Genomic DNA, 19,227 nt, shown 5'->3' with positions numbered 1-19,227 from the left:
AACGGTACGTAGAATGAAGACGTCCATCGTTATTTCTGGCAAGTAATTCGTTTATTAAGAAGCCGTTCTCGTCTTTTTCAGAACACACGTTAAAAATATAATAATCATCGAACCCTGAGAGTATGCTCGCCTGCCTTGGACACAGAAAAGGCGCACAAGCTATCCTTGCGTATTCCACAATAGAAACCGTCGACTGTACGCTGCTTATCTTCGAGCAACGCGGCCAGTTGGAATACGCCTGGATAATAGTCACAGATTGTTTGACGTATTTTCTGTTCCCTGCCTTGTCAGACAACCAAGTGGGGTACCTCCGTTGTTAATACGACGACCTGATATAGTCCTGGATCTGCACACTGGCCCGAAGGAGAACACGGACCCTTCGATTTATCGGGGGCTCTTCCTGTCCGTTCTTGGCCGGTATCCAGGTTCAGTCGTCATTTACACGGGTGGTTCGAGCGCAGAAACGAAAGTGGGCTGTGTGTTCGTTGCCGATAACCTAGGTTTCTTTTTGCTCTCCCAGAAACCTGCAGTGACCATTGAGCTCTGCTGTATACAATCTGTGAAGCTCTGCGGTGCGCACTGTCCGATGAGCGCCGACATATTCTGCTGTGTACTGACTCCTTGAGCTCGCTACAGTCTATTGATACCTGTTTCCCTCGGCACCCTCTGGTGCAGCGAATCCAGGACCTCCTGGTCTGGTGTTCGGATGTCGGCACCAGAATCACGTTTGTGTGGCTCCCAAGAGGGATACGAGTTAGCAGATAAGGCTCGCCACAGTGTGCTCACGATTACGTTCTTCGTTCTGATATAAACAGCACGAAACTGTTTCCATCATCTAGTTTAGGTACATTCCTTCGGGTTTCCATGACAGTAAATTAGGTGGACACTGTTTGTGACAGAGAAGTGAGAGGGAAAGAGCAGTAGGAAGGCCAAACTGTGAAATGGGAAGATGTAGATCATCAGAAACTCCACTCTCACAGAAAGAAATGGCGAGGGCTTGTTCATCACACCCGGGAAAGTGGAACTGGAAAATGATGATGAATGTTTGTGTAGTCAACGTTAAATACTATCCATAAACCACGAGTCCACAACATCATCATCATAAATATTTTTCACTCCTCCCCTGAAGGGTGAGGCGGGCCACTCAGAGAGTAACGCCCTCTCTCTGGGCATTCAGGCTGTTAGATGGAAAAGTGAAGGGTTGAAGGAAATGATTGGGAGCGGTGTGAATAATATGGTGGTAGGAAAGTTGCTGAGCTCTTGGCTAGGCTACATTGGGTCAATAACTGGAAGCTTGCTAGTTTTATTTACTTATTTTTAATTTGGCTGATGAGTTATGGTGCGGATGTATGTATGAACTCATAAATGAAAGGGTAGTTGATGTGAAAGTATTACGGAATGAATATATAACTTCAAGCAAGGGGTGACAGGAGGATGTATGATTGAATGAAGGTATGATTAGTGGATGATATTAATGGAGGGTAATTCTTCTCGATAAGCTGTCATTTAATGTGTTGTAATACTATGGTGATGATCCTTCCGTCTTTTTCAAAAACAACTTGTATACAGAGGATTAAGCCAGGGTTTCTAAAAGATAGAAAAGAAAATGGGCACGCAGACCACAGTGGAAGTGGTTGGCTGCAGCAAGGAGGTGGTGCCTGAATATTTGGGCAGCTGGGTGTGGAGGGTGCTTGGCTGCAGCGTCCGCAGTTTGGGCGCTCTGCGTGGCAGTGATTGGTGCTGTGACGGTTATACTGCAAGCAACGCTCACATCGTAGGGGCTGAGACGGCTCCACACGATAGTGCTGCCGATAGATGTAGACCCCTTCTGACAGCAGGCGATCGACGTCTTCGATGGTCGGGAGTAGTAGCAGGATCATAAAGGTCGGCTCGGAGGAGTTCTTTATTCGGAATGCCTTTCGGACGGGGATTCTCGCGGCGTTTAATTCTTGTATGATGACTTCTGCCGTAATGGCAGGGTCAAAACCTCCGAGCATAGAGCTGAGTATACGATCGCGAGAGGGTGGAGGTGGGGCTTGAGTGTGGGGTGTTTGAGAGTTTGAAAGGGTGTAGAAGAATCTAGTTGTGCTGCACCAATTGTATTTGATGGTTCATGAGCTGCTTCCTCGCCATTTACTTTGATTGTGATGGTATTCGCTGTTGGTCGAATATCTGCTCTTTTCTTCTTCATGTTGAAGTGGAGCTTGTGGCGAGAATCTCTCGAGCGCAGCGGAATTCAGGAGTTGGATTAACTAGAAGAAATGCTTGAGAGCCTTGTGGGCGGGATTGTATGGAGCGAATGGAAGTGATTGAGCGTTGGACTGGAGGAAGGGATGGATATTTTGAATCCGAAGGAGCGTTAGTTGTCGTGGGTGTCGATTCCATACTGAGTTGTTCCTCCTGAGTTGAGGTTTGTGGCGGTAGCAATACGGCGAGAGGCAGGAGGGGTGCTGAGGGACAGTGTCACGGGAAGATGTCTGTGTGATAAGCTACAGCCACTGCTTCGACTGCGGATTGACCAGTGACTGATGTCTAGTGTGAGTACGGCTATCCTGCCCTCGATGTGAGGTGAAACAACCCAATAAGAAATGGGATTTCGAACCTCGAAGTGAGGAGGATACAGCCAGACTCCAAGAAGAAATGGAGTTTTGAACCTCGAAACAGGCAAGGAGATATGATGTAAAGTCCGGACCTGGGTGACCATGTTTTTAAGTGGCTATGAACCACCGTGACAGATTATGGCGTAAGAGTGTTCGTTGGACTTAAACATACGTAGTTCTGAAGCATTCAGTACGACGAAGGATGTACGAGGAGACGTCACACCATGCGGCGCACGTGCGCTCCCATCACGCACATGCAGGCAGTGCGCTTGAAGTACTCGAGAGCGGATTATCCAATCAGAATGATACAATTTTCTTTAATAGTTTAAAAATACACGTCGATATTTTATGCTTTTATGGGCACTCTGGAAATCTATAGAATCATCAGAATGCTTTACGGTGTCAATAAGTTCAGTCATTCTCACAAAATCGATATAACAAAACTCGCTTGTGTTTTACATATATAGACGGTTGTAACTCCATAGGGCACTATTCTGTGAAGGTATACAACAGGCAGCAACAATTTCAAAATAATAAAAAATAATAATAATAATCAATGGATAGAAGAAAATGAGCAGTCAATGTAGATGTAAGGGTTTCTTCTTCTCTTAACCTGGAACGAATTTAGAAGTATCGCATTATTGCATTGTTAATATTTTGTAAACTATTGTACTGCACTGTTAAGAGCCTCGGCTCTGTTGACCTTCCTTGAGTAAATAAGGTAAGGTAAGGGTGTTTCTGCCCGAAGGCAGGTCCGAACCTCCACAGAGATGTGCCTGAGCCGGAGTTTACGTACGGTAGGGTGGCCAGTTCCTTTCCGTTCCTCCATTCCCTTACGCCACCAACAGCGCGTGGCAACCCATCCAAATCTTGACCACGCCCAATGTTGCTTAACTTCGGAGATCTCACGGGATCCGGTGTTTCAACACGGCTACGGCCGTTGGCGAGTAAATAAATACATAAAATAAAATGAAATGAAATGAAATGGCGTATGGCTTTTAGTGCCGGGAGTGTCCGAGGACATGTTCGGCCCGCCAGGTGCAAGTCTTTTGATTTGACTCCCTTAGGCGACCTGCGCGTCGTGATGAGGATGAATTGATGATGAAGATGACACATACACCCAGCCCCCGCGCCAGCGAAATTAACCAATTATGGTTAAAATTCTCGACCCTGCCTAGAATCGAAGCCGGGACCCCTGTGACCAAAGGCCAGCACGCTAACCATTTAGCCATGGAGCCGGACATAAAATAAAATTAAAAGGTATGGAAGGCTTCCCTTCGGGATTCTCGGAGAGAAGCAGTAGTTTTATGTCGTCTTCGGATCGGCCATGTGATAGCAACGCACTTCTGCTTACTGTAGGGATAATCCTCCCCGATGTCCACGAACCTACTACGCTGGCGTAGCAGGGGAGAGGTGATACTCCCACGTGGCGCGTCGCAGGTGGCGGATAGGGGCGTCCTTGAGGGAAATAAAATACCTCTCACGGACCAAACACACAACCCCCTATGGGTCGGGGACGCAGACGAAGAGTACACCCACGGTATCCCCTGCCTGTCGTAAGAGGCGACTAAAAGGGGCGACCATGGGACGATGGTATTAGAAACATGAAACTACTTGTGATTAGTACCACCACGCGGCGAACACCATAGGTCGCTATTACTTGCGCGTAGTACCACTATGTTCGATACCAAATAGGTTTGTGATTAGTAGCACACAGGAGCACCGTGCGGTCAGTCCCCCACTTAGAGTGCACTGCCGGCTTTTACAGTACCTGTGATTAGTACCACTTTAGGAGTGACACCATGGGTGAGCGACACCATGGTTCTGGCTTGCCTATGATTAGTACCCACTGTATGAGGAACACCACAGTACGAGTCCCTGTGGTTAGTACACTTATGTGATAAACACCATAGGTTTGCGTTGCCTGTAAATCGCGCCGCAATGTGCGAAACACCATAGGTTTGTATTACATGTGCGAATTTCATTACCTGTGAGTCGTACCATAATGTATGGAATACCGCGAGTCTACGCTACTTTTGGTTAGTACCGCACCTTGACAAATACCGTAGTTCTACTTTTCCAGCGATAAGTACCATTATGAGGGACCGAAGACTTGGATTTTGGACCCCTTCAGGCTGCAAGCATCATCGTTTCAGTGTTATGCTATAGCAGCAGTCCCTTGGTCAGTAATACTATTGTTTTACGTCAGTTTCTGTGAATGTGAGGCATTGCGGGTCGCATCCACTGATTGTTTTAAATTCATCTCCATCCATTCATTCTTCATCCTCACGTTTTGTATTCTGGTCAGTGGAGGATTTAGGACTTTTAATTTGTCATTGCATTTCGTCTCATTTCGTACCATTAGGGGCCGATGACCTAAACGTTAGCCCCCTTTAAGAAACAATTATCATCATCATCATTATCATCATCATCATCATTATCATCATCATCCCCGAAGTGTACTTGCGGCGATCATGTTACCGTGGTACACATTCTTACGGAGTGCGTGGACCTCGCCAATCTTCGCCGTAGTCTAAAACTCCCTCATTCTATTCTAGCTGTATTTAATTTTTATTTTATTGTTAAAGAGTTTTATTCTAACTCCGTTCTTGTCTCTATTTGTGCATTTTAACGGTTTGTTCAAACCTCTTTTAATTTGAATGAAATATTATTTCACTTCAAAGCCAATGCCGTACTCTACTTTATTACATTACAATCTATTTTAAATAATGTTGTAATAAAGTAAGGCATTGAGAATTAGATCGATTGATAATTTTAAATTCATAAAATTTTATCATCACCATTTTTGTTAACCTTAGTCAGTGGGCAAATCTTAAATTTTGATTATTACTGCACTTCATTCCATGCCATGCCACTAGGGACCGATGACCTAGATACTAGGCATCACTATCTTGTTGCAGTGGAGTACGCCTTGCTTCGCAAGCTGAGGACACCTTGGGATTGATGCACCTGTATTCTATTGGATCTCAAAAACTTTAACGATAAGGAACTTTTGTTAACATTCGCGTGAGAAAATGTGTGGTATTACAGACCAGGCCCAAAAATGCCTCAGATCTCCCTTTAGGAGGATCTGACGTAAAGAAGCTCCTTGAAACCAGAATTAGGAGGAAACATGATCAGTGTAACCGATGATGCACGCCCAGATCAGAGAAGTTGTGGCTACACTTGTGATGACATCAGAAACCCCTGTGGGCGGGAGGGGGGCGCAGACGAGGAATACACACTTGGTATACCCTCTCTGTCGTAAGAGGAGACTAAAAGGGGCTACCTAGGCGCGGAAGTGGTTTGTGGCATTGGTTCGATGAATTTTACCCCCTGTAGATGGGAGGGGCTAAATTCATCCACAGGTAATCACTGTCTGTCACAGAACGCGATTATAAGGGTCATGTGGCTCTGGATCCGCTCTTTAATTTATTTTATTTTTAATTTGATGTGCGTGCTGTTTTGGGAAGGGCCTCATACGTGTGCGACTGCGCTTGAAAGCCCAAGCAGTATCCCAACACGTCGCCTGGGAGTCCTAAGTAGTGATCTCAACAGAAGGGAGAGTTTTGTCTCGTAATATTTAATGTTTTAAGTATACAACTGTCACACTTCAAACTTGGAATTCTTTTCATTCCAGCTCTGGTCCACCTGTCCCGCCTTACGATTATAATGGGTTTGTGGCCACATTGCAGTTTACCGAGGGGACGTGGAGTACTGAACAATCGGTGGGTCTAGAGCCTGATGTCATGAGTAAGTCAAGTAAGATTCAAAAAATGTCCATTTATAACAAATATCTAGTAAGATCAATATAGGAATGAGAATCATATACATATAGAGTCTTGCCAGAAAGTCTTGGAATACACTATGACTTGAACATACGCGACCTTGTCCCTATATTAACATTGGGAAACGACTATATTTTTGGCCCAGACTAGACGATGGTTACTCCTGCTGGTATATTGGTGATTTTTGAAACTAAAATAGAAAATAAGTGAGTAACGAACTGTGATGCAATTTTCATTTATTGCTGGATTGTTTCCAACGTATTATATTTTAAATTAGGAAGGATGAAGTCTCCCTTCAAACGGCCAAGCATTTTCTGAGTTTTGCTTTTTCTAGACAAGTGCGGGCGAAATCGTGGCCTAACTTGTGTGATATAAAATCCGAACGGAAGCTCTCTCATCTACGGAGCGAATCGCAAGAAACGGTGCTGTGCAAATCGTGATGCGCTAGGTGCTGTCATTACGAAGTTTCCCAGCCTCGTCTAGATAATACAAAACTCAGAAAATTCTAGACACTTTGCGAAATAATTTTTCTTAAGCATATTTCATCCTTGCTAATATATATATGTATATATAAAAATAATATTTTTGTATGTACATTAATCAGAATTTAAAAAGAATGGTATTTCTGTATCTGTCGTGTCCATAGTAACAAGGAAATGCATTTTTTAATTTTCCGTAATTTCTCTCCGTTTGTATGTATGTATGTATGTATGTATGTATGTATGTATGTATGTATGTATGTATGTATGTATGTATGTATGTATGTATGTATGTATGTATGTATGTATGTATGTATGTATGTATGTATGTATTGCCCCCTTTACACCTGGCATGCTCAGCTGGAGAGCGAGAGTCTCAAGGTTGGACCGTTCGCTGTCTGGCTTCGCTTATTTTTGAAGGCAGGGAAAGAGACAAGGACTAGCGACAATAATACAAAAAGGTTCAAACAACAGGTTTTTGACATTTATTAACACTAGCACTCAACAGCAATTGACAAATTAACATAAAATAAATCTTGGTGGTAATTCAAAATTAAAGTCTTCTCAGCCAGTTCCCTTAGATACAGCATTTAATTCTTCCGACCCCTTGGAAGTCAAAATATGCTGTAAGTATACAGATTTATATTAGCCTACTTCTGGCTCAACGAAACAAAAACATTTATATGGGGAGGACCTCCTCTTAGTAATGCCGTAATTATTTACAAGTTGAAAACAAATAAATCTCAATGAGCTACCTGACACATAACTGGTTGTAAGTATTTAAATTATCAGATCCATTCATGTCAATATCCATTACTTCAAATGAAAATTTAAATTCTTTGAGTAACTGAAATAAATTATGGCGTCAAGATTTTACAAGAAAAAATATTTAATCACGTTGTTCTGCTTGTGGATAATCTTACGTTACATCGTCTCATTCATGAAACGTGAGATCCATTGAACTGGGCAAAAAAATATTCGGAAAGCATTACTTAAAGGTGTCCTATCAGACATAGTTCCATCAAATTGTGCTCGTACAATAATTATTTCCACGAAACTTCCTTTAATATTTGACTGAACAACACGTGAAGTTAATCTTTAACATCTGACGCCTTGAGAAAATTTTACATTACAAGCTTTACAGTAACAGTAAACTTTGTCCAGACGCATGAAATAATCTCTCGTTATTCATTGGTGGCTGATACTTTGACCTTATCTCAACTTAATTTTAAAATAAAATTTACTAAAGATTTAACTTTCAATAAGTCAGATCAACTCAAACAACGGTGCTGGGTCCAACATGATGACCACGTGGCCGGGTCAAAACCATAGTTCAAAAAATATCAGAAGTCACTGAAATTGATACAGCACACACACAAAGACACACGAGAATTATTTACATTATTTACAACGAATTCTAGACTTTCAATTTCATATTTTGTTTTTTACAATAGGCACATGAAGTATCACGATGACGGTATCGGTTAAAAAAATCATTTGACGACTTCAGAAATGTGATGAAATCTGACTGATCACTTAGTCAAAGATGATGAAAATTTCACAACGTTAGTCATAATGACATCAGCGGTTGATATCTGGAAGAATTGTCGTCTACAGATACGCACATAGTACAGGTCAAACATTAGCATTCGCATTCATAGTTCATGAGTCACGACATTATTATTATTTAACTCTACGTTCATCAATCAACGCGTGCTCCACACTTGAAGATTTTACGTTTTACCACACACGTATTCATCAAATAAAATTCAATAAAAGAATTCAATAATTCAATAAAAAGCAGTAAACGATCCATCAGCATTCGGCCATATTCCAGGCTCACATTCATCATAATTGAGCACACATTAACATCTTACAACAAGATCGAGCAATATTTAAACTCATGACCCTTACTCATTCATTTAACCCAAGGTGGAACTTTTATTATTATTATTATTATTATTATTATTATTATTATTATTATTATTATTATTATTATTATTATTATTATTATTATTATTATTATTATTATATGTGCTAGATATTAAATTTACGTAAGCCAGAATTCGACAATAAGCCAGATGACACTAACACGCGTTAAATCCAACAAGAAGAAAATTTACATTGAAATCCGGCGTGACAACATGTCGTAAATCTGTCTCACATGACTTCCATATTGAAAATATTTTAATAATTAAATTATTATCTATCGATGAGGACAGTGATTTTTAAATTACACTAGACTACTAAGTAGGACATTTCGAGTAATCATAGAAAACAAGGGCACATCCTAGCTACTCTAATAGAATCCAGTAATCACTCACACACAACGTGACAACACTACCGTTCCCCATGTGAAAGAAGGATGAAAATATTAACTACTACTGTAAATCTAGAAGAAATACTACCACTGATGAATATGTAAGCATTATTTCTACAAAGATGAACAGATAAAACATTAGAAAAGGGTACTTAAATGTATGATGAAACTGGATCTCTGCCGATGATCTGGAATTACTGGATCACATATTGTTGGTTATCTGTTTCCGTCGTTATCTCCCCATGTTGGATGTCGCCTACATTTTAGTACACCATCGCAACAGTGAAGTCCAATGCGGAAACACTCTAGGTCTCCTCCTCAAATCGTTGAAACATCTTGACGAACTCTAATAACCACGTGGCGATCCTCTTCTTTCTTCTAGTACGGTGAAGGCTGAAACTGACACAAATTTTTAGAAGATATTCCACACACAATTACGTCGAGTTTTAGAGATGAATAACACGTAAATTAGCCCGCGAAAATCTGCCGGACTCGTTGACTAATGTACTATAAGAAGGTAGTTGATTTGTACTGCCATCGAGTAGAAATATTGCCGAGTCCAGTGACAGAGTGTCTGCGTCGTAAAATCCCGGAACAATGCAAGTACGAGCCAGTAGAACAAATACTTAGAGCGCGAATAATTAAGAGTAAGAGAGCGTTTCTTCTGAAAACTTGGGTATTTAAGCATTTCTCAAGGTGGGTTGACTCGTAATTGGCCGTCGTCCCACACATGATAGGACGTTCCCAGTGGGTCATGTGACAAAACTGACCGGTCGATTGAAAGTCAATACTTTGCTCTCGGCTGATGAGAAACGGTTCCGTACATGCGGACACGTCTCTATAACCCAGGGCTGGAAATATATCACCCATACTAATGAAATAATAGCCTCTTACTTGAAAACACAATAAAATGTGTATTGTGGCCAAATTTGAAGGGGACAGTATGTATGTATGTATGTATGTATGTATGTATGTATGTATGTATGTATGTATGTATGTATGTATGTATGTATGTATGTATGTATGTATGTATGTATGTATGTATGTATGTATGTATGTATGTATGTATGTATGTATGTACCCGCACCACGAGAAAACGGCTGAAGAGAATTTAATGGAAATCGACATGTAATGTGAGGGAATAAGTCGCTACAATCTAGGTGATAAATAATTTTATTCATGCTGAGTGAAATGGTATTTTAGAACAGTCAGGGTTCGGCTGGAGATGGAACTTCCTGTCGTATCTTCCAGAAATCGCGTGGAGAAACTAGATGAAGGACGGTATGTACTCGGAAGGGCCGGGGAGTTCCCCGAGCTGACTTAGTCACCCCTTTCAGGTGACAACGCTCACGGTCACCTGAGTACGTAACAATATGATTATAATTTTATTTGTTACTTTTTAAATCTATAGTTATTACTCTGTATACGCTAAGGTTAACGCAGAATACATTGTACTGTCATACTGCCTTAAACGGGTCTTGAAATCATTATCATACTTGTAAGTACGTCGTTTACTTGAGGTTGTGGAAAATCAACCAAACCATTGTGGCAGTAAAATTAAAATATCCAGTTACCATTTCCACAGCGGAATGTCATGTTTGGTAGTGCATATAGATGCCTTTAATAATCCTGCATTGAATAATTCAATGTAAGTTTCGTAATAAAGGACTTTTCGAAATATATAATATCCTGAGATGTATTTGTTTGTTTCTCGCTTGTTAGAACCAACATGGAGCAACGACTAATATTCTTGTGATAACTTGATTTCACATACAATTAACATAGAAATATCCGCATAGACAACTTGCACAGAACCCTCTATCGGGCTGACATACGAATATTAGTGGAGACAACTTTCAGAGGGTCATCTACCGGCGAATACGACATAAGCATCGTATTCTGCGAATAAATGACTATTTTACGCAAATAAAGTAGTTAATGAAAAAACAATATTTTTCTATTAATCCTCAGATGAAGACATTTCTTTTGATGTATAATACATGGGTGTTAGTACTGCGGTTTTCTCACAATATTATGTTTATCTATTTTCCTGCGATTCTCATTTGCCTGCTGCCATTTCATGATGGATACAGTACTTTTATATCCATCTCTTGGCACAGGCCAGAGTAAAGTGTAGCTTCCACCGAAGTCCCAGTCTCATCCATGGCTGTGACAATATGGAAGCTGTTGGGGTATGGGTGGTGCTGAGTAATGACATTCAGAGCACGACGAGTGCATCTTAGTGTTATGAAAGGTGTTGCTCATAGGGTCAGTCGTGCTGCAATAGCACTTTCTGACCCAGTGAGGAAAGCAATGGCAAACTACCTCACTCCTCGTCTTGCCTAGTACGCCTCTTTTTGGTGCTGCCATTGGTTTTTGCGGTTTCCTTATAATCGCATAACCTTTGGTGGTGCTATTTGAGGATCCAACCAGCCTCTGGGCTGATGACCTAACAGACAGACCTCATAACCATAGTCGTAACTGAGAGGGAAGAACATGGCGGTATATCCACAAATGGAAAATAGTCTAATCATCGTTGTACCGGTGTTTCTAACATCTCGCTCTTCAAGTTAATAGATCAATATTTCTGTTAATGACTTAACGAAGAAGTTAACAAGATAATTAGCGCTTCACTTCAATCAATCTCACTGGAAGTATTTGAATGGTAAGTGAACTTCCATTTCTAGAAATCGATACCAGTGCAACTAGACCCCGCAAAACAATCACTACCACCACCACCAGCATGATCTGCCATAATGTTTCTCAGTTGTGTAAATAATTCTCAACTGGATGCGCTTGTGAATGGTCGGCTGTTGAGAGTGCTCTTATATTATTGTAGTGATAAAGTAGTTAAAACCTATTGAACTCGCTTAATTTTTGCGTGTGTGCTATTTATATTTCGGTGTTTATTGACTTTTGGTAGAAATTGGGAGTAGTGATATTTATTTGAAATTTATAACTAGTAGTTCAGTTGGTGTTCAGTAGATTACGGTTTCTAGGTTAAGTAGGCTAGCTAGGTGTACGTTGTTTCGAATTTAGGTTTAGGAAATACATTAGGTAATAATATTAAATTTAAATTAAGTTTTAATTCAGTTCAAACATAAATATTCTTAAGTATCTGTAGGTTCGTTGGTAAAATACAAAGGCAGATTATCATAAGGAGATGTAACTTCTGCAACTTTTCCGGTACCGGTATTCCGTGTAGATATCCGTTCAAACTATCACGAAGGTAATAACACGATAGCCTGTAAACGTCGATTTAAAAGGAAGTTAAAGAGAACACACGGTACTCAAGAGTTGACGATCGTTGCTGCATTCCGATATGCACATGGTAGTTGTGCAAACAAATACAAAACCCAGCTGATGTTCTGTACTTTGCACCTTCGTTTATTCATCGAGTAAAAGTTAATAATCAAATTCCTATATCCCAATAATATTGCAGTTGTAGCCTCCGGCGTAGTTTTGACATAAATTACTGTAGACAACCGCTTATTGTTCAGCATTTAAGGACACTTTTATTCTCCGTCCCGCGTAGTATGGAAAATAATAATAATCCACCCGTGGTAAAAATCATATAACCACACTTCGGTTGAGAATTGTAGTGTAGATACGGTATATTTAGATGGTATAGTATCTTGCCTGCTATATTTGTATGTATATCTGTGTGTGTATCTTTCGTATGTATCTATTAGAGCATAATACTAATAATAATCTGCCTAAGCATTCGCCTTTCTTGGTAATCTTGAGTAGTTCTTGCAAATTTCAAACTTGCAATTTTCATTTCTGTTTGTACTTAGTAGTAACATGCGTTACTATAAATAGTACACGCTTGAACGTAGTTTAAAATTATGGTAGTGTACTGTAATATACGAGTAATATCTTATTATAAATTAGCGTGCTTATTATATTATTGTAAAATATTTATGTAGTACAGTCAGTGATTTAGTTTGAACGAAATATTTACAGGAACTCACATTAGCAATTTCCAAATGGACTCGTATTGGGTGTCAAAATCAACGGCCTCATGTTTCCGACAAGTTGTTTCATCAGCTGAACGTCTCCCCTTTCGTAGCCATGACTTGAGATATGTTTGTGGGTTAAATATATGCACAGGAGGTCCAACGCTGCTTATGAAAATAAGTCCGCTTGATCTTGCATCCAGCAGCCTATTTCTCTTTTCGGTCAGGATCTCATTCATGGTACTGAAATCTCCTTCAGTTTCTGTTGAAGAGATGGGAATGGTATGTACAGTCTTGATTAAAGGCTTCAGCTCCACTGGAATTTCCTTGGTCTTGACATACTTTCTAAACGCATTAATGTACCTCGTCTTGTCTGACACTTGGAAAAAGTCACAAAGGTTGCCAACACTCTCATCACCATAGTATATATCCAAAGTAGACGCGGAGGACCAGTTATTTTTGTATAGTACCTTTGAATCACTGATACCTTTTGTCATTCTCTCATGTCTCTGTTGACTAGAGCTGGAACCAAGATGAGATGATTTGGACACATTTTCCATAAGCCTGTTGTTTAAATTGTTCACAAGACTTCTGAAAAACTGCTTTCTGTCAAATTTTACAACTTTTTTTTAGAATCATGTAATCCTATGTTTCTAAATATTTTGTTTTCTGCTGCTTTAAGAACTGTTCTTTAGTATTCTCCAGGATCTAAGTTACACATAGATTCTAACACTTTTATAGTGTACTTGATTGCATTTTGAGCCTCTGTCAGACTTGTCTCTCTTTTCTGCAACTCTAATGACAAATCAGCTAATTCAACAAGAGTATCATACATAATTGCTCTATTTTCTAGGAATTCTACACATGTTAACATATTTTCTAGGCCTTGGAATTTTGCTCTTTCTTTGGAGTCTCTCTGGTGGTTCATTTTTGGGCTCACAAAAATGTTTTACTAGTGAACTATAGTTTTCCCAGACAGTTTTTATAGTTCTCTGGCTCGATGCTACCCATCTTATTGCAAATATTTTGGATTCACTTGGATTCACACAAACATAACAAGTGGAAGAAGGTTGTTGTGCTCACTTCCCGCTCACCGAATCCAATAGCAGTGTAGCCAACATTAGAGAACCAGAAAACCACCCAGGAGTGTAAAATCCACCGTATCTTATGAACATAAAACCGTAAGTTTCCATATTAGTCCACTAGAGTACACCCATGACGTTTCAGTGCTATGTATAGGCTATAAGATTTTCTTACTGAATGTAAAAATCTTACGTCATTGTAAAGCGGGAAAGTATTTTCCGGAACGGCGTTCCTGCCCGGTACGGTCCAACTAAACCACTGAGTACAGTAGAGGTATCCGTAGAAATTCTCTTACTAGAATTCTGTAGTTTTCATTAGCATAGGCTTAACTGCAGTTTACAATTGTATAATTCTTGTGTATTCCTTTCGGTATTCAGAAATTAACGGAAGTTTTTATTCTGTTGTGGTGTTGTACGATAAACATAGGGTACGACTAAGTAATATTGTAGTGTAGTGGTATATCAATTACCTTATTGCCGTGTGACCTTTGTGTACTGTCCTAGACTATATTTCTTTCCTTTTACTCTTTTGAACGTAATCAGTTATTTTATTAATCCTTTCCTTTTCATTTTTCCGTAAAGAATGGCTAAGGAGTTCAAGTGTAGTGTGTGGCCAGGCATTGAGGAGTATGAGGGAGGAGTTGGAGAGTTCGAGGGAGATAAGTAGGATTCTCTCAAAAGACAGGAAAGAAGGTAGGCCTCCCTCAAATAATATACAGGATACAGTAGGTGTAAAAGAGGGACGGGAAGGAAAGGGGAGAGAATTGTAGAAGACGGGTGGTCTAATGTTCTAAGGGGAAGGAGATTGCTGGCTAAGGGCTCTATTCAGGATGAGAATTCAGGACAGGTGTCTGTGAGAAATCGGTACGAGTCACTGCACGTAGAATAACAGAGGGAAGATGAGGAACAGGGAACTGTTGCTGAGATGTGTAGAAGTAGGAGGAAGGGAAAAGGTAGGAAAGAGAAATGTAGAGTTGAGGATAGGAAAATACAGGTGGAACAGAGTCATGGGAGGGAGAAAAGGGAGGAGGAAGTACTTTCTGCAGCTGTCAGGAAAGATAGGGATGATCAGGACGGGAAGGGATCAAATTCGATGGGTAGGGTTGAGGCTCTGGTCATGGGAGATTCCATTGCTAGACATGTCGGTAAAGTGCGTGGAGGAAAGGGAACCAGGGTAGAGTGTTATCCAGGAATTAGGTTGAGGCAGATTTTGAGGAAAGTAGGAGAAGGAGGAGGAGAAGGTGGCAGTGTTTCACGTTGGTTACAACAACGTAAGTAAGCTGGTGTACGTACCAACATAGTTGTGGATGTGTGGGATCTGGTAAATGCAGCACGGGTGAACTTTAAGGAAACGGAGATTGTTATCAGTGGAATACTGTGTAGGAGGGATACTGACTGGAGGGTGATTGGGGATTTAAATGAGCCTATGGAGTGGGTATGTGGGAATCTGGGAATGAGATTTCTAGATCCTAATGGGTGGGTAGGAGATGGGGATCTGCGCTCAGATGGCCTTCACTTAAACCACAGTGGTACGTATAAGTTAGGAAATTTGTTTGGAAGTGTAATAGGGAGGTACATACAGGGAAACGTGGTGGTCTAGGGAAAGCGGTGATAAGGTTACAGAGATCTGGAATTCAAGTGGGGATGGCATAAAAGTGTTAGTGTTGAACTGTAGACGTATTGTGAAGAAAGGAATAGAAATAAGTAATTTAATAGATATATACTTAACAGATATTGTAATAGGAGTTGAATCATGGCTGAGAAATGATACAATGGATGCAGAAATTTTCTCACGGCACTGGAGTGTGTATCGTATAGATAGGGTAGGAATGGTGGGAGGCGGAGTATTCATTTTGGTGAAATAAGAATTTGTAAGCTAAGACGAAGTTGAAGATGGCAAACATGAAATTCTAAGTGATATGCTCAATACTAAAGATAATAGGCAAATTGATGTTTTTGGAGTATACAGACGGGGAAAGGGTAGCGTTGATGCTGATTCAGAATAATTTGATAAGCTAATGAAGTATCTGGGAAACGACATGGAAAGGAATGACATTGTAGCAGGAGATCTGAATTTACCAATTGTCAGTTGGGAAGTTAATGTGAACGACAGGAAGCATGACCAACAAATGGCAAATAAGCAAATATGGTAAAGGGTAAAGGTGTATTCTGCCCGAAGGCAGGTCCGAACCTCCGCAGAGGTGTGCCTGAGCCGGAGTTTACAAGCAGTAGGGTGGCCAGTTCCTTTCCGCTCCGCTAATATGGGAAGGTTGGCTAATTCAGAAAGTGGTGGAACCAACTAGAGGGGAAAATATCCTGGACGTGGCGCTGATAAAACCAGATGAGCTCTATAGAGAAACCGAAGTAACAGATGGTATTAGTGATCACGAAGCTGTTTTTGTCGTAGTTAAAAATAAATGTGAAAGAAAGGAAGGTATTCAAATTTGGACTATTAGGCAGTACCATATGGCTGATAAGGCAGGCATGAGGAAGATTTTAAAAAGTAACTACGATCGGTGGAAAACTGTAAACAAAAAGTAAACAGACTCTGGGATGGGTTTAAAGCAGTTATTGAGGAATGTGAAAATAGGTTTGTAACTTTAAAGGTGCTAATGAATGGTAAATACCCACCTTATTATTATAGAGATATAAAGAGACTAAGAAGGAGATGCAGATTGGAAAGAAATATAGTTAGAAATGGTTATGGAAGTAAGGAGCAATTGAAGGAACTTACTAGGAAATTGAATCTAGCGAAGAAGTCAGCTAAGGATAACATGATGGCAAGCATAATTGGCAGTCATTCAAATTTTGGTGAAAAATGGAAGGATATGTATAAGTACTTCAAGGCAGAAACAGGTCCCAAGAAGTACTTTTCAGGAATCATTAATGAACAAGGGGAGTGTGTATGCGAGGATCTTCGAAAGGCAGAAGTATTCAGTCAGCAGTATGTAAAGATTGTTGGTTACAAGGATAATGTGCAGATAGAGGAGGTGACTAATGCTAAATAAGTATTACAATTTACAAATGATAACAATGACATTTACAATAAGATACAAAAGTTGAAAACTAGTAAATCGGCTGAGATTGATAAGATCTAGGTATATGTGAAATACAATGGGTTGGTATCTGAAGTACTTATTTGATTATTGTTTACATAAAGGAGCTATACCAAATGAATGGAGAGTTGCTATAGTAGCCTCCATCTATAAAAGAAAGGCTGATAGATATAAAGCTGAAAATTACAGGCAAGTAAGTTTGACATGTGTTGCATGTAAGCTTTTGGAAGACATTCTTTCTGATTTTATTAGACATGTTCGCGAAATTAATAACAGGTTCGATAGAAGGCAGTTCGAATTTAGGAAAGGTTATTCCACTGAAGCTCAACTTCTAGGGTTCCAGCAAGATATAGCAGATATCCTGGATTCAGGAGGTCAAATGTACTCTCTCGTGATTGACCTGTCTAAAGCACTTGAGAGGGTGGATCATGGGAGGCTACTGGCAAAAATGAGTGCAATTGGACTAGACAAAAGAGTGACTGAATAGGCTGCTACATTTCTAGTAAATAGATCTCAGAGAATTAGAGTAGCCGAGACTTTATCTGACCCTATAATAATTAAGAGGGGAATTCCTCAGGGCAGTATTATTGGACCTTTATGTTTTCTTATACACTGACTAACAGAGCAAATGCAACACCAAGAAGGAGTGGTCAGAACTTTATGCCAATTGCAGGGTAGACTGACGTCACTGAGGTATGCTCATGATGTGAAATGCGCCGCTGTGCTGCGCACGTAGCGAACGATAAATGGGACACGGCGTTGGCGAATGGCCCACTTCGTACCGTGATTTCTCAGCCGACAGTCATTGTAGAACGTGTTGTCGTGTGCCACAGGACACGTGTATAGCTAAGAATGCCAGGCCGCCGTCAACGGAGGCATTTCCAGCAGACAGACGACTTTACGAGGGGTATGGTGATCGGGCTGAGAAGGGCAGGTTGGTCGCTTCGTCAAATCGCAGCCGATACCCATAGGGATGTGTCCACGGTGCAGCGCCTGTGACGAAGATGGTTGGCGCAGGGACATGTGGCACGTGCGAGGGGTCCAGGCGCAGCCCGAGTGACGTCAGCACGCGAATCGGCGCATCCGCCGCCAAGCGTCAACCGCCATTCTTCAGCATGTGCAAGACACCCTGGCTGTTCCAATATCGACCAGAACAATTTCCCGTCGATTGGTTGAAGGAGGCCTGCACTCCCGGCGTCCGCTCAGAAGACTACCATTGACTCCACAGCATACACGTGCACGCCTGGCATGGTGCCGGGCTAGAGCGACTTGGATGAGGGAATGGCGGAACGTCGTGTTCTCCGATGAGTCACGCTTCTGTTCTGTCAGTGATAGTCACCGCAGACGAGTGTGGCGTCGGCGTGGAGAAAGGTCAAATCCAGCAGTAACTGTGGAGCGCCCTACCGCTAGACAACGCGGCATCATGGTTTGGGGCGCTATTGCGTATGATTCCACGTCACCTATAGTGCGTATTCAAGGCACGTTAAATGCCCACCGCTACGTGCAGCATGTGCTGCGACCGGTGGCACTCCCATACCTTCAGGGGCTGCCCAATTCTCTGTTTCAGCAGGATAATGCCCGCCCACACACTGCTCGCATCTCCCAACAGGCTCTACGAGGTGTACAGATGCTTCCGTGACCAGCGTACTCACCGGATCTCTTACCAATCGAACACGTGTGGGATCTCATTGGACGCCGTTTGCAAACTCTGCGCCAGCCTCGTACGGACGACCAACTGTGGCAAATGGTTGACAGAGAATGGAGAACCATCCCTCAGGACACCATCCGCACTCTTATTGACTCTGTACCTCGACGTGTTTCTGCGTGCATCGCCGCTCGCTGTGGTCCTACATCCTACTGAGTCGATGCCGTGCGCATTGTGTAACCTGCATATCGGTTTGAAATAAACATCAATTATTCGTCCGTGCCGTCTCTGTTTTTTT

The 19,227-nt window shown here is 41.3% G+C and overlaps 1 protein-coding gene across 1 annotated transcript in view; it reads left to right on the top strand.

Moving 5' to 3' along the window:
• Positions 1 to 19,227, top strand: part of LOC136872117 (uncharacterized) — a 740,234-nt gene that overhangs the window by 465,268 nt on the left and 255,739 nt on the right. The window contains exon 8 of the mRNA XM_067145963.2: positions 6,241 to 6,353. Within this exon, the coding sequence (XP_067002064.2) occupies positions 6,241 to 6,353 (113 nt within the window). The remainder of the gene's footprint in view (positions 1 to 6,240; positions 6,354 to 19,227) is intronic.

This window comes from Anabrus simplex, chromosome 4 (genome assembly GCF_040414725.1).
Source record: "Anabrus simplex isolate iqAnaSimp1 chromosome 4, ASM4041472v1, whole genome shotgun sequence".
NCBI classification, from domain to species: Eukaryota; Metazoa; Arthropoda; class Insecta; order Orthoptera; family Tettigoniidae; genus Anabrus; species Anabrus simplex.
This window is presented reverse-complemented; position numbering and strand designations above follow the sequence as displayed.